Source organism: Lepidochelys kempii, chromosome 2 (genome assembly GCF_965140265.1).
Source record: "Lepidochelys kempii isolate rLepKem1 chromosome 2, rLepKem1.hap2, whole genome shotgun sequence".
Taxonomy (NCBI): Eukaryota; Metazoa; Chordata; order Testudines; family Cheloniidae; genus Lepidochelys; species Lepidochelys kempii.
In genome coordinates this window covers 178,312,817-178,339,368 of record NC_133257.1, presented here as the reverse complement: position 1 = coordinate 178,339,368, position 26,552 = coordinate 178,312,817, and the positions used below count along the sequence as shown (strand labels likewise).

Sequence of the window (26,552 nt, the reverse complement as noted above, 5' to 3'; positions counted from 1 at the left end):
AGTCCACACAAGAGATCCACTTCCTGGACACTACAGTGCTAATAAGCGATGGTCACATAAACACCACCCTATACCGGAAACCTACTGACCACTATTTCTACCTACATGCCTCCATTTTTCACCCAGACCACACCACATGATCCATTGTCTACAGCCAAGCTCTACAATACAACCACATTTGCTCCAACCCCTCAGACAGAGACAAACACCTACAAGATCTCTATCAAGCATTCTTACAACTACAATACCTACCTGCTGAAGTGAAGAAACAGATTGACAGAGCCAGAAGAGTACCCAGAAGTCACCTACTACAGGACAGGCCCAACAAAGGAAATAACAGAACGCCACTAGCCTTCACCTTCAGCCCCCAACTAAAACCCCTCCAACGCATTATCAAGGATCTACAACCTATCCTGAAGGACGACCCATCACTCTCACAAATCTTGGGAGACAGGCTAGTCCTTGCCTACAGACAGCCCCCCAACCTGAAGCAAATACTCACCAGCAACTACATACCACACAACAGAACCACTAACCGAGGAACCTATCCTTGCAACAAAGCCCGTTGCCAGTTGTGCCCACATATCTGTTCAGGGGACACCATCACAGGGCCTAATCAAATCAGCCACACTATCAGAGGCTCGTTCACGGGCACATCTACCAATGTGATATATGCCATCATGTGCCAGCAATGCCCCTCTGCCATGTACATTGGTCAAACTGGACAGTCTCTACGTAAAAGAATAAATGGACACAAATCAGATGTCAAGAATTATAACATTCATAAATCAGGTGGAGAACACTTCAATCTCTCTGGTCACGCGATTACAGACATGAAAGTTGCGATATTACAACAGAAAAACTTCAAAACCAGACTCCAGCGAGAGACTGCTGAATTGGAATTCATTTGAAATTTGGATACAATTAACTTAGGCTTGAATAGAGACTGGGAGTGGCTAAGTCATTATGCAAGGTAACCTATTTCCCCTTGTTTTTTCCTCCCCCCCCCCCGCTTCCTCAGACGTTCTTGTTAAACCCTGGATTTGTGCTGGAAATGGCCCACCTTGATTATCATACACATTGTAAGGAGAGTGATCACTTTAGATAAGCTATTACCAGCAGGAGAGTGGGGTGGGGGGAGAGAAAACCTTTTGAAGTGATAAACACCCATTTTTTCATGATCTGTGTGTATAAACACATCCTCACTGCATTTTCCACTTTTATGCATTCAATGAAGTGAGCTGTAGCTCATGAAAGCTTATGCTCAAATAAATTGGTTAGTCTCTAAGGTGTCACAAGTACTCCTTTTTGCGAATACAGACTAACACGGCTGCTACTCTGAAACCTGAGGCTTCATGTAAATTCATAGATGATTAGGCAAGAGTAGTTTCACTTGCTGGCATTGCTTCTGAAACTTTCTGAACCAAGCTTTTGATCTACCTTCTACGGACCTTTCCTTCGCCTCTATTTCTTTGTCAGTGGGACAACACCCCTATTCAACTTCCTGTATCTATTACCCAACAGACCGCTTCTCCCAGAAACACCTCTGCACTTTCTCCTATGCTGCCCCCTACTCCAGTGGGGCCATGGTCCTTGATTGGAGTTCCTAGTTAATACTATAATATGAATTATATGAAAATAATGGAGACTCATCCTCTTGTTAATTATGGCTTTGTGTAAATGCATATTTTACAGGTGAAATCTAAATACTTTGGAGACTTCCCTTAGAGAGTCTGAGGGGCTCCTAAAGGCCTGTCAACCACAGCTGCAGGACTTTTTGAGGCTGGAAGTGCCTTTAATTGGGAAACTACTGTTCCTGTGGTAGTGTATGTATGAGAAAGGGAGAGAATCAGGCTCCATACGGTCTGTGGAATAGTGAAGAGATTGCGAGTTTTGGAGAGGATGGAAAGAAAAGGGGAGTTGGGCTGGAGAAAGGCAGACCTTTCGTCATCTGCAGATGTTCTTATAAAGTTGTGTTCTCCTGTAATGCCCTGATTCAGCACTTAAAACACACTTAAACATATGCTTACCATTAAGCATGAGAGCAGTCAGTCTTAATGAACTAAATAGGACAACTTACTTGCTTAAAGTTAAGCATATGGTTAAATTCTTTGCTCATCTGGGGCCTAAGTGAGTTTACGGATGGAGGGCTGATGAAGTGTCATGAAGCTATGGGTGGCTTTATTGAGGTTGTACCACCAAGTATTTTATATTGATATCCAGCATAATTACTAGTAAACTATTTTTCAACTTCTCCAGTATTTACAGTGAAATACAACAGTACTAAACATATGTACCTTACTTCCTGTGGACGGTTTATGATGTGCAAAACAACTATGAGGCAAATATTTAGACAGATTTTTTTTTAAATGCTTACTAGTCTGCATATTGCACTTTCTCATGGCAACAACAACAGTAACAACCACAAAACAAACCACCCAAATCCTTCTGCAGAAATTTGTAATAATTGGGGAAAATGTTTTACAATTGAAGAACAGGAGAGGACACTATTTTTTCATTGAATGCAGTGTGATGAATTAAAATATTTGAGCAGGGGCCTTAAATTCCCAATCCGTCCTAGTACTCTGTGTGCATGCTTTGTAACTGATGGCTAGAGAGAAAGTGAGACAGTCTTACAATACACTTTTTCTTTATGCTTTATGTCTTTTCCCCTTGTTTGAACAATTACATGAGTAAAGATGAGTTCCTCCTGGCTAATGCTGTGTAACCTGTCTAGTTTTAGCAGAGGTCTGATTTTATTTTTTATTTATTTATTGAAATTGCTATGGCATTTATCACTGTAGTATCTGAACATCTCACAGATATTAATTAATGTACCTCACAACCTCCCTATGAGGTAGTGAAATATTATTATCCCCCATTTTACAGAGGAGTTAAGTGACATGCGCAGGATCACCCAGGAGATCTGTGGACACCTGTGACTTAGACTGCAAGTCTGTTACCTCCACTTGGCGTTTAATATCCTTCATATAGTTTTCAGCGATGGTTATGGTTGGGAGGGAACGGGGGAGAAGGAAGGAAAAATATATGTGGATAGATTTCTTGAGCATATATTTACCATCATGAGTGCTATCAGACAAAACAAATATTTTCTTGGTTTATGCTCATCTGATTCAGTTTTCAAGTGCCTTTTAAAATGTGAAGACGCAATTTTTGTGTGTGTTGTAAGTGCTGACCCTACTTTTGATTGTCAGCATAGGTCAAACCACTCTGAAGCTGGGGAGTTGTTACTTCATGTCAGTCTGTTATCCATTAGTTTTAATTCATATATCTTTTTGACACTGACTGTTAGGAGTTTATTGGATCTTTCTACAGGCTGCTATTTATCAGCTTAATGTCTATGTATGTAACAGGCACATTTAAAAATAACGAACAAAACAATATACTGTATTCTAAGGGGTTTAAAATAGGCTCTACGATACCAATAATTTATATCATGCTTTACAAACATTAACTGATTTTATAATCTGAAGTTGCTGTTATCCCTATTTTATGCAATGTGGGTAACAAGGCAGAGTGTGATACAGCAGATATTTCAGACTTCCACAGAGAAACATTAGTCTCCTTAAAAAAAGAGGCTCACACGTAAAATACTGTTTTCTCTTTCTTACCAGGTGCTAATAATGTGAAGCCGCTCGAAGGTGTGAAAATTCTTGATCTAACAAGGTTTGTGTTTGTTGTTTGTAGTTCAGAATAGTTTTCTGAGATTCAAATGCTTTGGCAGAACAACTACGAAAACCCACTGCTTTTTAATATTGCAGGGTACTTGCAGGACCCTTTGCGACAATGAATTTAGGAGACCTAGGAGCAGAAGTTATTAAAGTGGAAAGACCAGGTAAGGTTTCTTAATATAATCAGAATGAGGATCAGTTTAATAATTAGTTGTCTATTACTTCTGAATAGTTTTTTCCCCTCTGTGCTGTTTTAAGGGGTCACTTTGATTTATAGTACCATTAGGGGCTTTGAGAGCACAGTATGGGCTGAACATGTAAAATGCAATTCCATTGCCCACTCCCCCCCTGCAGAAGTGAGGAGAAAGAAAATGCGAGGTTGAGTGGTGGTGTGTGTCTAGCTAGGCCCTTGGAAAACTTTCATTTTTTAACTATTACTAGGTAGCCTAAAGTTATGACTCTTTTTTGGGACCCTGTGGACATCATTCTATTTCCAGTTTCCTGAAGACTCACTGGTGGAGAACTAGTTGCTGGCATACTTGCTGGTCTAGTTACTGGAGCTTCTCCAGTCAGTTTCCTCTAAAAACTGTAAGTTAGTGTTAAGTGTAGATAAGTTTTGTTCAGAAGTAGCTTGTGTCCTTAAGTCTTTCAGGAAGGATAAGGGCATGAGAAGTCTGAAGTTCTAAGATCAAGTAATTTTTGGGTTATGAATTCAGAAAGGAATGTTAGTCAATTTAGCAAAAGACTTTACTAAATGAAATGTACATTACCTGTGACTTGAAATTTGGATTGTTTTCCTTTAAATTATTTAGAAAGATTCTCCTCCGGCCTCAGACTAAGTATTTTTGGCCTAGGGAGTTTTCTTTATCATGTGAAAAGGCTTTTAAAATAGGGGTTAGGAAAAGAGTGCTGCAGTCTGAACTATGATGTCACGACAAACAGAATCCTTCCAGAAATTATCTATTATTTTTATTATTTATTTTAATAATAGGAGTATCTAGAGGCTCTAGTCAAGGAGCAGAGCCTCACTGTGCTAGGTGCTATACATGCATTTAATGACAAGATGGTCCCTCCCCCAAGAGGTTTATAATTCATTATAAGATTAGAAATATTGTGACTTCTAATTTTTTCTATACCGGTATGATCCTTAAGTATTGTTAGTGGCTTCAGAGGATAGCTGCAGGCTACCAGTTAAAACACATGCTTTGCTCTACCTGCAAAGCCAATTGTGAATAAGGCAGCTTTTTTAAAACAAACAGAGTAAAAAGGTAAAAATTAGTACAAAAGTCAGGAGATTTGGTGCCAGCTACCATGCTAAATGGAATTGTTTTGAATCCAGAATAGGTTTTGTAACTAGAGATGTATAACTGGACTGATGGCATCACTGATATATGGCAACATATTACACTTTATGTGGTGACCTAGTTAGATCTCATAAACTGATGGCCCTGAGATTAGTTGTTCTATATTACCACATGAAAGACCTTTGATTGATTTCCTGGTCTCATCACTTGCTTCTTAGGCAAGGGTTGGGAGTGCTGCAGAAGCACTCCCATTCTGTTTGACCCCTGGAAATAAAATACACCATCTGCTTTTACAGCTGGATTTAGTGAATCATTTGCCTCTGGCATATTAATCAGACATCTGTTACTGATTGAAACACCAGGTTTCTAACTGGTCACTCTGGACTCCTTTCTCCCATCAATACACAGAGGATTTCCAAGAGTAACTGCCATTAATGCAATAGAAATTTATGGGCTTGTGTAAAATTTTAACATTAGGTTCCTGATACTATGAAAATAGAATCTTTATTTTGAGATACAGTCTGATCTATTGTTGCTAGTTATCGGTTATAGGACTGGCACAGAATTGTTACAGTGGTGGCGCCAAACTAGAGGTGCAATAAAAGGCATTGCATAATGCCTTGTTAGCATAAATTGATGCAACTAGGCCCCAAGTTGAAGCTATGAAATTAGGACTCTTTTATTGACTTCTGAAAGGTGAATGCACCAATGCTTCTTTCCTCTCTTACATTTTACAATTAGAGGGAACAGTGATTATGACTCTCATTACAAAAAAAAATTCTCCAGGGACTTAAATAAATTATAGAGTGGACGCTAAAATAAGAAAGTCGGAGCCATTCCTGGGGTAGCCAAGGTTGGAGGCGGGAGGAATGCATGCCCTTTCACAAATAAAAGCCTAGATGATCAAAGCTGAAGGATTTAAAACAATTGCTTACACTATTTATGTTGTTTGCCCACTGTTTTGAATTTGCTTCAGGTTGGATAGGGTCTTAGTGCTGCAATGTTTGGGTTGCAAATGCTGAAGGGGAATATTAACTTGTGTTTAGAAATATTTCTAATGAAAATTTTTAAAAATTTACAGTTTTGGCAATGTTTGAGTTAACATTGTCTCTTTTAAAATATGTGTCCTGAATGAAAATTAGGTAAGCATATAAAATTAGGAATACCTTATCCCACCAAGGAAATGATATAGATCAGTGGCAGCTGTCTATGTTTTATGTGGACCACATCCACACAATATATATACTACCTGTATGGCCCTGAGGATGTCACATGGGCCGCAAGTGGCCCATGGGTTGAGAACCACTGATGTAGATTCATATTGCATTAGTCGGAAATTGTCAATTTTAAAGTGTATTTTGCACTGTACCAGAGCAAACACCCATAGGACACATCCCATACCAGTAGGAGAACAAGCAGGTGTTTTCCCATCACTGTATTATGTTTCAGTAGTTTAATATGCCCTGAGCTAAAGCTTTTCTGTGTGAACTTAAGCAGGAGTACATTTTGTTGCACAGAGGTAGAATACTGAGCAAATTACTTGCCTCTTGAGGTTGGCCACAATTAGGCACGTAAGTCAGAGATATTGAAGTAGAATTGAATAGTTTGGTATGGTAAGAAACAAGAGACTAGAGTTTCATTTAAAAAAAAATAAAATGTCTAGATTACAGTAACTGTTTTCTTCACTTTTTGTTGTTGTTACACGTCTTGAAATGGGGATTACAAGCACTTGAATTCATTGATTAAAAGATATCTTTGCCCACTGATTCATCTTTCCTGAGGCTGATTCTAATATTCCAAATCACTGAGCAGTTTCAAGTAGCTGACTTAAAAAACAACCTGCCAGAGAAATGTTTCCTTCTCTTTCCCCTAAATGTAAATTCAATTTTGTACCAGTCAAGGTTTTCTGTGCATAAAATTGTTACAGAAATGGGATCTTTATTCCACTGGAAAGAGAGATTCTCAGCTTCCTACAGAAGATTCACTTCTAGCTCTGGAAGTGTCAGAGGTTAACAGACTTCAGGAGTGAATTTTTAGATTAAAAAAAATATATTTTAGCATTTTTTTATGGCTTCCTCTGAGCTTGGTACCATGGTAGTTATGGCCTGAATTTATCTCTGTCTTGTAGGATCACAGCAAGCTGCTACTTTTGTATATTGCACTTTATTACAACTGATTTTTCTTCCCACTCTATGCAGGTATTTTTTAGATTTGAAGAAGTTTTCTTAAGAACTTCCTTGTTGTTTTAGATACTAATAACAAGTGCTTTGTCCTAGTGTAATAGCTACATTTCTTAAATTTTGCAGATTTTATTTGTTTAGTTGAGCTCCTCTTAAAATTATACAAGTAGAATAACAAACTCCAGGGAGTGCAGTTGTTTCAGAGGTATTTCCACATTTGGCCTCCAGTCTTGTGCCTCACTACGCACTTGAGGCATGCAGATATGTCATAGCAGCTGCACATTATGTCATGTGTTTTTCCTTACATAAGTTTCCGGCCATTTAAAAAAAAATCTTTTCTCTTTTTATTATTTGAAAAAAACCCACTAAAGTCAAACCACACACTCATTTATTACACTTAAATCGGAAATCTATCCACAATGAACACCCAAGAAAAGGATTCCACCACTTCAGCCAACAAAACATCCTCTCAGAGACTTGCTCCTGCAACTTTGTTCACTAGGGTTTTAAATTATTTAATTTTGGAAAGGTCACAGTCCCATACCAGTAGGTGAAACTGAAAACTATGATTCAAAGTATAATGGGTATAGGGAGGAAGCAGGGTCTTGTGGTTAAAGTACAAACCTAAGATTTGGGAGACCTGAATTTTATTCTTAGCTCTTTCAAATTCAGATCTTGGAGGAGACACTTAACCTCTCGGTGTCCGCTTCCCAGATCTGTAAAGTGGGTAAATAAACTTGTCCTGTGACAAAAGCTCTACTTCACAGTTATTAGACATACTCCATTATTGGTGTTAGTAATCTACTTTGAAATCCTTATAGGAAGGTACTGTAGAAATGTATTGCTGGCATGGCTTGAACTGGGTGTGTGTGGAAAAAAGTGTAATGATACTTTCCCAAGCTCCCATTTGAGACGCCAAAATGTGGAGATCTTGGGAACTGTAATTTTTTATATGTTTGTACAATGCCTAGCACAATGATGTTCAACCTGGTTGTTGCCTTTAAGTGCTACAGCAGAATAAATGTGAAATAATAATAATATACACTGCTGTGAGCTCTGCTGGGTTACTCAAGCTTGGTTCCCCCTTCCATAGGATTCATATTCATTCATAGACAGGGAGGGGTTAAAGTCTAAGCACAGTAGGCATGTGCCTAGGGCCGTGGCTCCCTGAGTTATGTGATTACATCTGAATCTAAATTTTCATTTAAAAATATATATTTCTAGCCCTCATGATTGAAGAAAAGCTTCAAAATTGAACCCAGGCATAACGGGTGCAGTGATACCTGTCTGAGGCTGCAGACATCCTCTGGTAGAGGGAGGAGCAGCAGCCATTGGAATGAGAGAGGAAGTTGCCCGGTCTCACATGCACCACCAGAGCAGACCAAGCCCATGCAACTCTGAGGGAATCTGGGCTTTTTGGGGTGTTGGATGTCTTGCTGGGCTTTTCAGGATTGCCCCATCCCCCCTTGATAAGATTTAGTGTCCCCCCCCCCCGGTTTCTACTCCTCCCTGCTGGGAAAGAAAGTGGTGATAGTCTTCCATGCACCTCCCACTTGTGGCATCAAAGTAAAATGTCACTCACAGTAGATTGTACACGTCTTTGTATTATGATTGTCCCTTTCTTTATTTTTTTTTACATGTTTTGGTCACCAGTGAAATAGTTAATAATGTTGGCATTTAAATTATCGTGATTGAACATCTAAGTTACAGATAAGCAGGACAGTTCATTCTTTTGAGAGCTGTTTCAGGCTGTCTACAAACTCATAACACTGGTTATTCTTCATTCACAGTTTGAAGGTTTTCTTCACAATCATAAAGACTAGATATTGATGTTCTTAATTTTTGATGAAATTGGGAGTGTGGAGGACAAGAGGTCAACCTAAAGGAGGTACTGGAGTGCCAACTCAGTGCAGCACAGTCCAATTCAAATTATTTATTTTCAAGCATGTTAACAGTTAATATTCATTCTGAAGTGAACTGTTGTTTTTATATTCATATCATCCCTTCTTATTCTGTACTTTTTGTCTTTGAATGCAATAACAATATTTTTCAAATAGCACAGCAGTGGCAAAAACAAGCCTGCTTTGCTTAATCAGGTTTAGGAGTTTTTCTTTACAGATAACAAAAAATATCTAAAATATGTATGATACTAAACCATTGCCTACCAATGGTGATTAAAGGAGATGTTTTGGCTGTCCTAGCTAATGCTTAAGCCATTTTAAAGGTAAACTGGGAGAAGAACACAGTGTTCAATTTCTGCATATTTGTCAGTGTATTTGGTGCAGTATAATACTGGACAGATACAAAAATGTGACATTCTTATTTTCAGGAGTTGGTGATGACACAAGAGCCTGGGGGCCACCTTTTGTTGGAACAGAAAGCGTTTATTTTCTCAGTGTAAATCGAAATAAAAAGGTAAACAGAAACGCCACTATTGTGCATTGTGGATTGGTTTTTTTCTGTGACAAGGAACTCAGAACAAACTTTATAACATTTTTCTTTTAAGTTCTTTAGATAATATTTATAGTAGTACTAGAGACTGGATTGTATTGAACAGAAGCAATTTTTTTTGACAAATTAGATAACTGTAACAATTAGGGAGAAACCAGTAACTAACAAAGCAAGAATTGGTCTGTTTTTTCTTAAGCATGCTTTACAGAGTACAAACCCCAAATCCTGTAGTTTACATTTGTGTTATCCTTACTATATGTAATGTGGTAAGATTAAAATTGGCATTACATTGCAATATGGAAGTGAATAGTTCTTTTAAAGAACCAGAATGAATATTTTGAACCATTAAGGATGTATAATTTGTTACATTTGGAAGAAGATGGCAGGGTGAGTGACACAGGGACTTTCACATAGCTAACAATATTGTATTTTTTGTTTCCAGAGTATAGCTGTCAATATGAAAAATCCAAAAGGAGCAAAGATAATCAGAGAGGTATGTTCTAGTACAATGTAAATCATGCATTTTACATTGTTTTCAGCATAATAGCAAAGAATAAACATTAATATAATGGTGGATTAATAATTAAAAACAGGGTAATATCGTTAATGTGTGTCATGTGTATCGTTGTGTTAAACAGCAATACACTGATTTTCTTTTATACACTTAAACATTTATCTTCATGACTCAATATACCGTGCAACTCAGTTACAGTGAGTTTGGATAGTGTGAAATCCACTTTGAAGTCAGATGAAGTCCCACATTGTTTCAGTGCACTGCAATGAGAAATTGCACTTCCATTTATAGTGCTGAGAGTAAAGCTTTTATGTGGAAAAATGGACTTCATGTTTAAGAGTATTTCACTGAATTAGGCATGGTGAACCATCTGTTCATCTATATTTTCATTGTTGTATTTGTATAGCAAATGTTCGCATATGTCTGCTTTGCTCACAGGGCCAATGAAGTCTGTGGGAGCAGGCTTGGGCCCCAATATTTGAAATGTTTTTTGTTTGTTTACTGTTGATCAGATCCTATGAATAGCAAAGTTGCCTCAATGTCTGTTGACTTGCCAGATCAGGTTTCATATTTCTGCGCTCGCGCTCTCTCTCTCTCTCTCTCTCTCTCTCTCTCTCTCTCTCAGTTTTTCATTTTAGAAATTAAAATGTGGTTTTACTCTCAAATGTAACTATGTAAAAATGGCACATCATATTCAATAGAGCTATTCCTTACTTCTGTCTCACCTGTTTAATTTAGTGACAGACAAGATTTGCTACTTGTTACTCCTGTTAACCCTACAGAACCAAAGGGCAGCAGAACAGCAAAGAAAAAAAGAGTAAAATGGTGGATTCCAATTTGAGTTTGTGTTTTTTGCTTATGCAGAAGTGAGCACACTTAATATGGAAATCATTTGGAGACCTTAAACCCAGAATCCTATAATGTCATTTTCATAGACACACTTTAGAATAGAACTGCAAGGCAATATTGATTGTTACTTAACTTCATAGGTTTCCTATGGGTGGTTTGGAAAAATTATACAATTTTGCTTCATAAAAAATTGGTGTATTTTAGTAGCTTCCCTCCCACCATCTGCCACTCCACAATATCAGCACCTAACACCTCAGCAGAAACACATGGGCAGCATGGCACTGAGCCAAAATCTATTGAGCATCCAGAAGATCAACTGTTTGTGGTATAGCAGAGAGCTGAACTAGCCCCCATAGTAGCTACAGCAACCTGCCAAGAAATGCACAGATTCCAGGAAATAGGGTAAACTCTTCAAGTAAGGAGTGGCAGTGCAGGGAATCTATCAAGTCACATAACAGAGAAGGGGATTGGAGAACCCCATCCTACCACCTCTGCACTTCTTCCTCTGTCCAGTACATTCTCCTGATTCTCTCCAGGGCTGCATTTGATGGTGTTTCTTCCTGTTCTAAGGTTTATCAAGATTAGCTTGGGGCTAGGTAGCTAAATACGCTAACTAATCCCAACCTAACCACAATAATTTCCTTCATGTAGACACAGGTTGTGGCAGGACCTCGCCTTAACCGCCTTTCCTAATATAGGCAAACCCCAAGAGACTTTGTTGCCCAGCGAGTATTTAGGGTAAAATATGGGTCATTCCTGAGGTCTCCTCCCCTAGTGATTTTACTGAAAGGCCAAAAGCTAGAAAGAAAAAGACAGGTAGGGCTCATTTCTGTCCTTCTACCCCCCAAACTAATTGATTATTCCTCAGGCAAGGGTTACAAAATATCTAGAAAATATAGGGAGTTTTAGAAAAACTGAAAAACAAAAGGTCATATGCTCAGGAAACATGTGGTCTCATCCTTTTTAGTGTCCTCCCTGTCTGTAGATTCTTCATCCCTTGAAGGAGGGAGCCTCTTCATTCTGAGTCAGACAACTTTAAGTAGGCTCCCCAAACCAGGGTTTTCCCTCAGGAGTATTTCAACAACATTGTTTAGTCATCCTGACTTTCTTGGCCTGGGAACAGTAGTTTGAGGAAGCCAAACAAACCCCTACAGGCAAATAGTTTCTCACCAGCAGCAAAAAAATAGTTAGATTTTTCCCTCAGTGCTGCTGTAGATAAAGTAAATAGGTCTGAATGGAAACAGTCTTCCAACAGCAGATGCTTTAATAGGCAAATCATGATACTGTAGAAGATCTAAAAGGAGAACCAACCAACAGTTTAGATGCCTGAAATTGACACCAGAGTGGTTGTGGAAATGAAGGAGACCATCATTCCAGTGGAGGCTGATTTTCCCCCGCAAAAAAATAAAGCTGAAAATCAAAGCCTAACAGAGAAGAAATTACAAAGAAAATTTAGGATTTGTACAATCATTCACCTCAGATTTAAAGATCAAGCATTCAGGCCTTGCTGACTCTGATTTCCCATAGCCCCCATTCTTTATGGAAGATGCAGTCATAAATGTAACTTTTTTTTCTTGAATCAATGGCAACCAAAGCAGTGGTGTTGTAGTAACAGTAGAGATGGGCTAAGGAGGTGTGTTTTGGTTCTGAACTAGATTTAGTTTCTGGTGTGGGGCTAACAGGTTGGTGGTTTTGGATTATATGGTGCTAAAATCTTCCAGATTTATCCATGTGAGATTATGGTTGGACCTAAATTGGGACCATAAAATGGGACCTTTCTAGTGCTGGATTTGATCAAATGGGTGTGCATGAATGGATACATTTTTCTTTAGTGGCAGATTTATAACTGGTAGTCATCTTAGTGGTCAATACATCCGGCACACTCTCCATGCTGAGTTCTGAGCCTTATCCACTTCCATACAGAAAAAAGTCATGTTAAATACCATAAGGAAATTCATTAATATGAGAAGTTCAGGTCTTGGGACATAATTTATCCTTAACTTACATCCTGAGCCCAGGCACCAGAAAGAAGTGGTTGTGTGCTCTAGCTAGAGGTTATGTGGCTACTAAAATTTTATATACAGAGTACCGAACGCTTCAGAAAATCAATGGTCTTATTTCCTAAACTTCCATCTTGGATACAGGAAACAAGGCTTACAAAGAAATGTTCACTGTATGCATCCAGAGCTGTGTTAAAGAGCAAATCCAAAAGCCTAGTAGCCTCAGAGAACCTTGAGGCGCATTCCACAGATGCAGCCAAAACAACTTGGGTAGAAGAGGCTTGCAAGTCAGCAGGAGAAATCTGTAAATCAGCAGTCTGGTCCATTTTTCATCCCTTTTACAAAGCAATAGAAGATAGGTTTCCAGACATCTGCTCTCACATAATTAGTCACAAGGTTATTTCACCCTTTGGTGCCCCAGTAACTCACGCTGCTCTTCCTTAGTCTACTTAGCTCATATCACTGTTTGCCCTTTCTAATATTTTCTATATTTCACTGCTGGCTGCTTCCTAAGTATGTGATGGATAAATGGATATGCAGCTCAGTAGAGAGAAATCTAACCTTATCTGTAATTTCCTCTCTTCTAAAAGTAGCAAGTCCACTTATCTGACGTCCTATCACCCTTTTGTGTTGATATGTCTGAGTATATTTTTTACAGCCCTGCTTACCAATTCATCAAAACTTGCTGTCAGAGGATAAGTCTGTAGGATTTATTCCTCTTGTGCATTTACTATAAATAATTTTGTAGTGGTTCTTACATAAATTTATATTAGTTACCATAGTTTTGGGAGAACTTTCTGATGGGAAATTAATGGGCAGGCCCTTTTCTCTTCTCTGAAGTCAGCAGATCCATCCCACACATTCATGCCTATGTCAGAGAAGAGAAATTGATAGTTGCGGTGGATACAACTTATCTTTATGGAATTCTTTTAAATGTTATCCCAAAAGGATAAACTGGCAATATTAATACTACTTTCTACAAATTTTCTTCTTTTCATAAAATAGTATATGTTTTTAATATTGGTGTTTTCCAAATAATGAGTGCAATTATGAGAGAGAAACCGAAACAATCTATATTTTTGTACTTATACCACCACCTTTTAATGAGATATAAAGTTGAACAGAATAGTGTACTAGCTGTATTAAGTACAATTCCAGTGCATGCGCCTTTTTGATGTCATTCATTATTGGAGACCAAAATAAGAAAGCTAGACTTTGTATTCAGAGATCTAAAGTGGGGCATGAACGGTGGAATTTGATCGATGTTAAGTCACAGCCCTATGTCAGGGTTAGGGTGATCCAGCAATCGAACCAGCAAGGCATCAGGGAGAGACCAAGCCTCAGAGAGCTCCCAAGTAGTACAGTTAGTGCAGCTCCTTAAGAGGATGTCTTCACTGATGAGTTAACTTGGGTGATTGGCCTTAGTCTAGCCCAGGTGTGAGCAGCCACATTGCAAAGCCAAACCTGAGTTATTGCTTCCTCACTGATGCTGCATTCCCTGTGTGTGTCACTAGACTTTTCCATGGTTCTTTGTGCTGCGTTGAACTGAGTTTGCTCTGATTTTTTTCCTGGTGTGTTGTGGGATAACTTGTCTCTCCTTCTGGGTACTTTGGGCTGAGAGGGGGAGGAAATTGCGGGAAAGCACTGGAGGACTATCAGCAATTGAAAGAGTTAGCCTATGTCCTCACTACAATATCGGCGAGTTACCAGCCTGAGTGAAAGTAGTATCTGAGCTCTAGCCTGTATCCTCCGCTGGGCCAGCTAGCTTGTGTCTGAAGTACAACCAAACTCTGGTGAGATGTTTGTGTGTGTGGATAAGAGGGGGTTGGGGCAACAACCTAGTTAGAGCCTGCTTTAATTCTGCAGCGAAGACACCCTTAAAGACTGTTTAGTGTGCTCCCCATCTTACCTGATTGGTTCTGCTAGCCTGTGCAGAGAGGTTGGAGGGCTATGGTCCTACCTTCTCCCATCTTCCAGGCTAGTGCTGACAGTGGCATTAGCTCTGTGGAACCCTTGTTCTCCGTGAGAGACAGGACTCCTTCCATGCCAGTCACACACTTTTTGTAGCTTCCATGAAATAATGTGCATTCATTTCTCAGCAATGGAATGGTGAATTAAACAACAATCAATCCTCCCCCATTAAAATTCAACAACATTTATTAAAAATCTAGAGACGATTCCTCAAAAGGCTTTAAATAATTTTAAACCAGTCACGTTGTAGTCCTGGATTTTCTTGATACTGCCCCTTTAAATATAATTCATGGCTTTAAAATGCACTTTTACCTTATGTTGAACTAATAGACTATCTGTGGATGTTATTAGTGTCTCCTCCATGCAGCCAATCCAATCATTCATAAGTTGCATGCCTTGTTGTCTGAATGAGAATCAGTTTCTGTCTACTCGGTTAAATGTTTGCTGGCTTGGCTTTTTCTTTGGCCTTAGATACAGTAAAACAGCCTACATGCTAGAACAATAATGGTTGTGATTGCTGATATGATGACACTAGTTTATGGAAACTGTTCCAATGTACTGTACATAGTAATCAGCCAGATACATGATAGCGTTCAGAAAGTAGAACTCTGGTCGACTTGAAATAATCTAAAACAGTTCACTTTTGCACAAAGCCTGTGCTTAATTAATGTATGTGTATATATGTATGTGTCAGTGGATTGTTTCTCATTCCTTAAAATGACCACCACCATCTTCTCAGGTATAAGCCTATTTCTCCAGAGGTTCATAATTAACTTTGTTCGCATGACATAACCATTTATAAATATGTCCAGATATAACTTCCCATTTGTGGGGATGAATGAAGGTATGATTTAGGCTCTGATTTGAAGTCCATTAAAATCATTAGGAGTCTTTCAACTGATTTCAGTAGGCTTTGGATCAGACCATTTATATAACGGTACAATAGCTAAATAGATATTTCCTATATTGTGCAACAGGGGGCTGGTTTACATAAAAACTTACACGGAAATGAAAGGTGTGAATTCAGACTGATTTAGGGCTGGTCTATATACAGAATTGTAGTGGTTTAAATATAAAGGTGTGATTTTTTTTTTTATTTTTAATTCTGATTCAACTGGTGCAACTTAGTGTGGATGCTGATCTATTCATTTAAACTTGGTTTATATTGTGTAATTTATGTTGGTAAATTTACATGCATAAGCTAAATCTATATAAAAGTATTTAACTAATTTTAAACCTATATCCACACATGAAAGTTACACCAATTAAATGAAAGTGATTTAAGATAAATTGATGTGTAGACAAGTTGGCAATAATCAATTTTAGGATACTGGTTTAGTTAAATTGATGCAAAGGTTCTTTATGTGGAAATATATAAAGTATAAAGGAAATGTTGATAACCAAGGATTAGCCTTTGAGTATTCTCTCATATTAAATCCTTTCCCCTCATTGAACAGGTGAAAATAATAAGAGTATTTCTGTATCTTTAACCCTTAACGTGCCTTTCTTGGTAAGAGCCCTTGGGCTCAGCTATAAAAGCATATGGAGAATAGATCCAGATCAAAAGCTTTAGTTGTAGAGCGTAAGAAATAGAATCACTTGAGAAAACGGTGGTAGTCTTTTGTTTGCTATGTTGAGAAACAGTCCACTGACCTGGAGTTTTCTAGGTTTAGAAAGCAGCTGCATCCTATCACATTGTTTATAAGCATTGTCATTTCTGCTGTGAGACAGAAAGTCAGGCTCCAGGGCTGGATATTCTATTCCTGAAACTGCCTTTAGGGTTTTAATCTAACATCATCAGATAGTTATGTGTAGAAAAAAATAGACAGCACCAGGGCCATGAAATATATTAAAAGATACTGTATGTGAAGCTGATAGTTTGGAAATTAAAAACACAGTTGCCAAAAGCATCAGTTTCTGCCAGAAAGAAAACAGCAGCAGATGAAGGGTGCTTCCTCTTCTCCCTACTTGTTCCCAAAATTAGGAAAGACAAATATAATGTTAGTGTTTTGTCCTATTAAATGTAGACAGCCCTTGGCCAATTGCCATGATTACACCATATAACATCATATATGGTGCATTCAAGATTTTAATAGCGTAGCAGTCGTTTATAGTGAATCCATTCTAGGCACGCAACACTTCTCGTTTGTAACTGACCAGAGCAGAGAAGCCATTTGTTCAGAATAACAAATTTATTTAAGCCAGTCACAATTACCTTGTGACTTCTGTACTGTAGGAAAGCCAGGAACTATCTTGTTTACTGAAATTTTAAATTAAGTTATGTGGGGAACTTGTTGAACTTTCAGCAGTTGATTAAGAAGTCTGACTCATCTTTGTCTTTTCTTTCAGCTTGCAGCTGTGTCTGATGTTTTTGTGGAAAATTATGTCCCTGGGAAACTGGCTGAAATGGGCCTGGGGTATGAAGACATTAACAAGATTGCTTCTCACATTGTGTACTGTTCAATAACAGGTATTTTAACTTTGCAGACTTGTGCAAAGGCTCATAAGGCTCATTTATTCTTCCCAAAATTCTGCACCAGAAGACATGCCATTTTATACAAACCTTCCTAGTTCATTTATGCTCATTCAGATTAATGGAGTGATATTTCTGGAGACTGACATTTTCTGTGTATCCAGAAAGCAGGTGTAGCGAAGATAGCAGTCGGCAACCATGCAAACTGCTTTACGATAACTTGCTCAATATAGGCATTGTTATAGTGGACCAGAACTCCATCAAGTCCGGTATCCTGTCTCCGGCCGTGGCAGTACCAGAGGGAGGGTGCAAGAAACCCCACAATAGTCAGAAGTGGAAAATAGTCTGTCCCACATAAAGCTCTCAGTGTTATATCTAATAGTTAGGAATTGGTTTAAATCCGGAACCATGAGGTTTTATATTCTTCACAGCCTTCTGTCGTGAGTTTGGGGTTGAGATGAGAGGCACTTACTACTGCTATTTGACCTTGGACTTTAGTTTGGCAAGTTATAGTCTTTATACTGATTTTATAGTATTAATTGGAGTTTGTAAAGGGAATTGTCTTAGGATATAGTTCTTGATGTATTAATTTTTTAAAATGCAGAAATACCATCCTAGGCCCTGATCCTGCAAACATTTATGCATATGCTCACCTTTATTTATGTGAGTAGTTCCATGTTTGAGTGAGACTGCTCACATGCATAAAGTTAAACACATGTAAGTGTTCGCAGGATCAGGGCCTCAGGTGTAATTAAAAAAATGTACAATATTAAAAGGTGTTACATTAAAAAACCAGGCCTAAGATGGTAAGATCAACGTTCGATAGCTAAAGGTTCTTTAGATCTGCTGTGTATATTCTGATGTTTAGAGTTATTGTAGAAAGGAGATTTCTGCCTTAAATTCCTATTTTAAATAAATTATAATTTAAACCAGGGATTGGCAACCTTTGGCTCGTGGCCCGTCAGGGAAATCCCCTGGCTGGCTGGGCCGGTTTGTTTACCTGTCGCATCCCTCGGCCCATGCCGCTTCCCGCAGCCCCCATTGGCCTGGAACAGTGAACCGCAGCCAGTGGGAGCTGCGCTTGGCTGAACCTACGGACGCTGCAGGTAAGCAAACCGTCCCGGCCTGCCAGCAGATTTCCCTGATGGGCAATGTGCCAAAGGTTGCAGATCCCTGATTTAAACAAGTTTACTGTTTAGAATGAACTTTTAACAACTTGGCTCAATCCAGAAAGAAAACAAATCACGAAAACACGTTTAGCCATTTTTGAGTTTTCTGATTGTACAAATCAATTGTTCACCTCTGAAGAATTTTTTTCACATATATACACTTATATAATTAGAAACAAATACCTCTTTTTCAACTTCATACTTACCATATATAGGGTCCCTGCTTAAAGAAATGTGGTTTTGAAATAGCAAAGACAGAGATGTTTGGAAATAGTGTATGGTGTACATTCAGTATGTTATTTTATTTTAGAAAGTGCATCTACACGAATGTACAGAGGGGGGTGAAGTGACCTTTTGACGTATTATGCTGCATGTTCATCTATGGCCTGAATTTTAGGGGCACTGAGCATCCATGTCTCCCATTGAAGTCTATGCAAAGCGACTTTATATATCTCAGTTCTGGTTTTATGTTCCGATGTCCAGTATGTCTCTTTTGGGACACCTGAACTGTCCCACTTTTTTGTGTCATTGCTCAAAACGCTTGGATTTTTTCTAACTACCAAATGTTTTTTCAAGAATTATTGCTACCCTGAGTAGAATTGGCATTGTGTTTTACTGAGACAGACAACTGAAATGCGCATCGGGGTGAAGAGCAGGCTTTGGAGTGAAGATAAAAGTCTCTACAATCAGTGCTGCTCTTTTGCTCAAAGTCAATGTTAACAACACCTATTCGCTGTTTAATTATAAACTAGTTCAGACCGTAAGGTACTGGGGAAAAAAAACCCCTCCAGTCCAAGAAATATGCAGAAGCTGGCTGCGCTGATACCCACACGCATTTTTAAAAAGAAGTGTACCTTTAGCTTTCTGTGTGACTACTTCATGACCCGAAGCAGTGTCGCCACAACAGTACCCCGGTTTTGGATTTTGCAAATGTGGTCACCCCAGCACGATAGGCTTGTTGGAAATTTTCAGTGGAAACATTTTTAATAGGAAATTGGGTTTTTTGATTACTCAATTTTTTCACAGCTTCCTTTGGAAAGTTTTTGTCAAAAAACGGAATGTCCCCCCCCCCCCAAAAAAACCACCCCATATATTTTAGTAGAAATAAAAGTTTTTAGTACTTGTATTTCTGCTGAAATTTTTTTTTCCATGTTAAATTTAGACAAAAATGAACATACACATTTTCATCAAAATTTTCCGTTGGAGAAAATAACAAATTTTTTTAATCAGCTCTTCTATGGAATTCTCAGTTCCTCTGAAAATGAGATTCATAGTTTCCAGAGGCGACATTTAGGGTGAAAGGCGGATGTGGGAAGGAAGCAGGGTCACATTCCCCTCCCGCCCACTACCCCCTATTTGCTGCTTGGCTTGTAGTCTGCATGATCACACGGACTGAGCATGCTCAGTAACACTGCTAAAGCCGGCTGCCCGCACTGTCCCCCCACTATCGGCAGGCACAGGTCACCTCTGATACTTTCTAAATAGTCTGCATATTTTACTTAGATCAACACTATTTTCCTGCCACAGTAACTGTCTTAATCTTTTCTACTTATCGCCTGTGCAGTGGTTTAAAACTTTTTGAAGCCACTAGTAAAACAAACTCAGTGATGTACAAGATATATAAAAGTTGAATAAATTGTGGGGGGTCTAAGTGCTGTACCTTGCAACTGAAGGGAGTAGCGATTGGATTCTTAAAGGAGGCAGTCCATTCTTCTAATCTGAATATTTTGATATTTTTAAAGGCCAAGCAAGTTTGGGCTGTCTAGTGCATGAATGACTGACCACGTCACAATATGTGGTGCTCTAGCTATTTTGCTTTCCTTGTTTGTTGCATTCTGACCTCAACTTTTGTCTCCTGATTTGATGACTTCTTGATTGGTTGGCAACTTTTTTCTTTATGGAATAAGTTGAATCCTGTACTCTTTTTAGACTTCACTCTTCCAAAGGCGGGGCTAATGTTATTTCATGGTTTCTGTCTCAAAGTTTTGATTTCAGGCCTCACAATAAGAATACCACCAACCAAGAAGATACTACTGAAGTTCAAGAAGTATTGGAATCAAAGGTCCCTGATTCAGTGTTTTGCTAGTATGGGTTTTTCCAAAATAATAATAATAAATTAATAATCTGTTTGACTGTTACTCAGTGGAATGAAATCCTGATCTCACCGAAATCAGTAGCAAAGTTCCTAGTCAGAAGAACCCAGATTTCACCCTTGGTTCCTTTTCTGTATTTTGTTCACAACAGACTTACAATTTTAGATTTTGAAAAAAAATTTTTTGGGGGGGTGGTGGGGAATTATTCTGATCCACCAAGATGTTTATTCAATATGTTACAGATTTCAAATCAGGATATCCCAGTATGTTTTCTTTGTCTCATGCCTTCTCCCTTTAGAGATGAGTGTAAGCTTGTGCTCTTAGGACTGCTTAGTAAATTGTACATTACTTTTACTGTTCTGTGTTGTTTGACAGCTGAGATAGGGGAAAGATCCTTGATAGTTTGGAAACGGCTAGGGAGTGAAAGGGAGCAGGCCACATGAGATCAACTAGAACTGGATTCATGTAAATTAGTTTAAAGTGGGAAAACTCACAACTGGAGAATATGCTTGTGCATATGTTCACTTTAAGGGTATCTCTTCTTATTTCTTACCTTCAAGCTGGTGATGTCTATTGATCAGTTTAATGTTTTAGAGCAGGGTTTCTCAAACTTCATTGCACCGTGACCCCTTCTGCCAACAAAAATTATAACACAACCCTGGGAAGGGATACTGAAGCCCGAGCCCCACCACAAGCCCTGCCATCCTGGGGGGCACTAAAGCTTGAGGGCTTCAGCCCTGAGTGGTGGGGCTCAGATTTTGGCTTTAGCCCAGAGTGCCAGCAAGTCTAATGCCAGCCCTGGCAACCCCATTAAAATGGTGTCGCAACCCACTCTGGGGTCCCGGCCCACAGTTTGAGAACCGCTGTGTTAGAGAAACCATCAGTCTGGCTTGTAACTGGACTGCTGTAGAATAAGCACCTCAGAATGAAAACTACTATTCTCAGTATATTGCTCTATTCACTTGGACCACTGATTACACTTAAGTAGAAATCAAAAACTAAGGAAATGTTACTCTGCTGTAACAGGTTTCTCTCTGCATATAAACATATGACAAAGGTCTTATCTAGACTAGGAAAAAAGGCACTTCTATTTAGGACTTTCTATCAAAGTTGTTTAGGGGGATGTCTTTTTGGTAGGGTTTTGTCTATAGTAAACAGACCTTCTTGTATCTTTGCTCTCATGTCTTTGGTTTAGTTGTCTGCACCCCGATAGGTGCAAGTATGTTGAATGAGACCCATGTTCCAAGATGTTTCTGATATTTTGTCTTTGAGTGAGAAAATGTGTGTTTCCATGCCTATAGCATGCTGTGTTGTTTGACTTAGCTTTTTAGTTTCAAACTTGTGTAAGCAGTGTCAGGATGAGCTCCACCCTGACATCTGGTGGTGAGGTGTGGCAAGTTGTGGAAAAGAACTTCAGGGGCAGATCTCATTTGCATAGACACACCCACCACGCCTAGAATGAGACCATAGCTGCCCAAATGGTCACTTTGGCTGCTGTGGGATCCCCAGTGTCTCTGTTATTGGGGCAGGAAGAATAAATTGTTATTACCCTGATTATGGGAACTGTGCTTGGAACTGTACGTGGCCTTTTGTTACGATGGAGGGATTCACCATCATCTAAGTAGCACTCGCTAGGCAAGGGTCATGGGTTCCAAAACTGTGTGAATGGAGAGAGGCTGGGGACAAGTATTAATACTTGGTGGCATGGGCCCCTTGGTGAGGGCCTTACATGCTGATTGCACTTCCTCCTCTCTCCACTGTGGAATATCAGAGCTAATTTTGATTTCATTAGAAGTCTAGTTATAGGCTGCTGAGCTCACTTTGGGCTGACAGTGCCCCAGCACTGGGGCTCCCCTACTATAAGCTGAATTCACCTAAGAGCTGAAATCACTGAGTGTTGTGTTAAGTAGTGGGGGAGCCTGAAGATATATTGTGGAGCAGTTTGCGGGACGGCTGGTGAAGCAGTTCGACACGGAGCAGTGTGTGGATGGCAGGAGCTGCTTGTGGGCCGTGGAGCTGAGTGAAGGAGTTTGTGGGGCGGCTGGCGGAGTGGAGCGCAGCTGAGCGAAGGAGTTCGTGGGGCGGCTGGCGGAGCGGAGCGCAGCTGAACGAAGGAGTTCGTGGGGCGGCTGGCGGAGCGGAGCGCAGCTGAACGAAGGAGTTCGTGGGGCGGCTGGTGGAGCGGAGTGCAGCTGCGCGAAGGAGTTTTGTGGGGCGGCTGGCGGAGCGGAGCGGAGCGCCGCTATGGAGCTATGGGGCGGTCAGCTTCAGATCACGTAAGGTGCCTCTTATCCCCGTCCCATTTCCACCCAGGTTGGGAGGTAAAGCTCCGCCGATAAACTTTCGAACTCTGGGGCTGCCCTGACCAGGGACAGAGACTTTTGGGGCATTGGACTTTTGGGGTTGCTGGACTCAAGAACCAAAGGGAAAAGGGCATGCCCCAATTTGCCTGGGGTGGGGTTGTTTTTGCTCATGGGTTGTGTTATGAATCCGGTTGGTGGTGTTTCCCCAACATAATGCCACATTGTTTCTCTCTGTTATTAAAAGACTTTTGCTACACTCACACTGTGTGCTTGCGAGAGGGGAAGTATTGCCTCTTGGAGGCGCCCAGCGGGGGTAGTATATATTTGTCCCAGGTCACTGGGTGGGGGCTCGAGCCGGTTTGCATTGTGTTATTGGAATGGAACCCCTAGATATTGAACCCGGCCCTTGTTGCTGCCAACTCTGACGGGCAGAAGGGTTACATTTTTGGGGGCTCGTCCGGGATCGCCTGGGTCAGTACCCCTCGCAAGCACCTGTTGAGTGATCCACTACATTGGGAAACAATTTATATTTTTTTTTTGTTTGTGCTTATATTTTGAGGAAATTACTGTTTGTATAATGGCTAATATGTCAGGTTTGTTGGGCCCTGGCTCAGCAGCTTCTAGCTCGGAGGCTGCAGCCTCGGCTGATGATTGGACAAAAGCTCTGGGGCAAATATTGGAAAAGGTTGTGCTGCCCCATGCTGAGTCAGACTCTTGTCGTAAGTTAAGATTATTTGCTGGGGAGGAGGAGTTTGAACCCTGGTTAGAGCATACCACTGAAATGCTGCAAGAGTGGGCCGTACCAGATGCAGAAAAGCGAAGATGCCTTATAGAGAGCCTTGGCGGCCCAGCATTAGATGTGATTCGCACCCTGAAGCTCATTGACCCTGGGGTCAGTGTGAAGGACTGCCTAGAGGCCCTTGAACACAACTTTGGGAGCGTAGAGGGCCCTGAAGACAGCTACTGTAAGTTCCTTAATTCCCGACAACAAAAGGGCGAGAAGGCTTCAGCCTACATACAGAGACTGGAGAGACTGCTTCAGAGAGCTGTCATGAGGGGAGCAGTGACTGCTGAGCAGATGGATCAGACCAGACTGGCTCAAATTGTAAGAGGAACTCAGTATCAGAACCCGATTCTACTTCATCTCCGGCTAAGAGAACGACGGGAACATCCCCCAAGTTACTCCCAGCTGATAAAAGAGGTCCGAGAGGAGGAAGAAAGGCAGGCTGCCAGTGAGTTTTGGGAAGCCCAAACATCGGAGCCAGCCAGCACACCACCACTGCAAATGGCCAGTGTACTGATGGTGAGCACCAGAGAGGAACTTGCCCAACAAATGCAGGTCCTGACGGAACGAATAGCTGAGCTGCAAAGTACCGTTGACCGAGTTAAGACTTCTAGGAATAAGAAGCCTCAAACTGTGGCGATTGAGAAGCCCGCACTTAGAGCCACCATCCCCCCCAGGCGAAGGGGGAAAGGTCAATTCTTCTGCTACCGATGTGGTCAGGATGGACACAGTGCTGCCAAGTGCCGTAATGAAGAAAACCCCTCCTTAGTGTATGGAAAGCTGAGGATCAGTTGGGAGAGATCCGGTAGCTGCCAGAGGGTCTGGGGACGGGGACCCCCCAGGTCTGCAGGATTTGAAGATTCCCCCAGAAAAGACTTTCCAGCTGGGATCCCTGCAGGACTGATAGGGCCTCGAGCAGAGGTCATGGTGAGGATCGAAGGGGTGGAGTGTAAAGCAGTGCTTGACACTGGATCTCAAGTGACTATTATATTTCAGTCATTCTACCAACAGATGCTTAGGCACCTGCCTATACAGCCACTGACTGGCCTTGGCCTATGTGGCCTCAGCATGGATGAATACCCCTATCAAGGGTATGTCATAGTGCACCTGGAATTCCCAGAGGAGGTTGCTGGGGTAAGAGAAGAGGTAGACACAGCTGCCTTAATATGCCCTGACCCTAAAGGGACTTCTGATGTGTCTGTGCTGATAGGGACCAACTCCAGTCTCTTCAAGGTACTCGCGGATTACTGCAGAAGGCGGGCTGGGGACCAGTACCTGAATACCCTGATGATCCATACGCTTTGTGCTGAAGCCTATAGGAAAATTGAGAGCGCTAAAAGGGACACATCTGAGCTACCGCTTGGGGCACTGAAGTACGCGGGCACAACCCCCTTAGTAGTGCCTGCAAGGACGGAGCAAGAAGTGCTTGTCATGAGTACCTGTCTGAAAGGCAGTAAAGGGACGTTAGCAATGATAGAGCAGCCGATGGGAGGAGAGCTCCCTGAAGGAGTGCTGGTCCCCAGTGGAGTCATAACCCTACCTGCTGAAGCCCAGGAAAGGGTGACTATACTGATTGCTAATGAAACGAGTTGTGATATTTTTGTGAAGCAAGGACAAAAGATAGCAGACCTCTTTGAGCCTGAGTCGATTGTAAAACCCCAGTATGAAACTCCAGTTCCGGCAATAGACCCAGCAAAGTTTGACTTTGGAGATTCACCAGTGTCCGAGGACTGGAAAGATCGCCTGAGGAAGAAACTTTGTGAAAGATCCAAGGTGTTCTCACTGCATGAGTGGGATGTGGGATGTGCAAAAGGAGTAGAGCACAATATCAGACTACATGACTCTCGACCTTTCAGGGAGAGATCTAGGAAGATTGCTCTCTCTGAGATGGAAGATGTGCGACATCATCTTCAGGAGCTGGCTGCGAATGGCATCATTACAGAGTCCCGCAGCCCATACGCCTCACCCATTGTGGTAATCCGCAAAAAGAATGGGAAAATCCGGATGTGTATTGACTACCGCACCCTAAACAGCCGTACGGTGGTCGACCAGTACACTATGCCTCGAGTGCAAGACGCCTTAGACTGTTTGCTGGGAAGCCAGTGGTTCTCTGTGTTGGATCTTCGAAGTGGATACTACCAGATCCCTCTGGGAGAAGAAGATAAGGAGAAGACAGCCTTCATCTGCCCATTAGGGTTTTATCAGTTCGAACGCATGCCCCAAGGGATTTCTGGAGCACCTGCCACCTTTCAACGTCTCATGGAGAAAGTTGTGGGAGACATGAATTTACTGCAAGTGTTAGTTTATTTGGATGACCTGATTGTGTTTGGAAGAACCTTAGAGGAGCATGAAGAAAGACTTCTTAAAGTGCTTGTTAGGTTGGAGGATTATGGTCTGAAGCTTTCAATTGACAAATGCCAGTTCTGCAGAACCTCAGTGAAGTATGTGGGTCACATTGTGTCCCAAGAAGGTGTGAGTACTGATCCTGATAAAATAGAAGCACTCACTACATGGCCACGTCCAAGTAACTACAGAGAACTCAAGACCTTCCTTGGATTTAGTGGCTACTACCACAGATTTGTGAAAAACTGTGCTACGATTGTAAAGCCTCTGAATGATCTTACCAGGGGACATCAGTCCAGCAAGAACAAATCTAAGTCCAAGAATAAGGGGAGGTCCCCAAAGCCTCCTGTGCAGAGACACAATGGCCCCTTTGCACCATTTGGGCCACGGTGGGATGAGAGATGTGAAAGGGCTTTTCAAGAAATC

General features: G+C 40.8%; 1 protein-coding gene across 7 annotated transcripts in view; it reads left to right on the top strand.

The window, feature by feature from the left end:
- Positions 1-26,552, top strand: part of SUGCT (succinyl-CoA:glutarate-CoA transferase) — a 492,934-nt gene that overhangs the window by 9,890 nt on the left and 456,492 nt on the right. For all 7 annotated transcript variants that reach the window (XR_012157441.1, XM_073332837.1, XM_073332839.1 and 4 more), the window contains 5 exons: positions 3,636-3,687; positions 3,783-3,856; positions 9,506-9,591; positions 10,070-10,120; positions 17,311-17,431. Coding sequence is in view for 6 of the 7 variants with exons in the window: in XM_073332837.1 (XP_073188938.1) it covers positions 3,636-3,687; positions 3,783-3,856; positions 9,506-9,591; positions 10,070-10,120; positions 17,311-17,431 (384 nt within the window). In the remaining variant the exon portion in view is untranslated. The remainder of the gene's footprint in view (positions 1-3,635; positions 3,688-3,782; positions 3,857-9,505; positions 9,592-10,069; positions 10,121-17,310; positions 17,432-26,552) is intronic.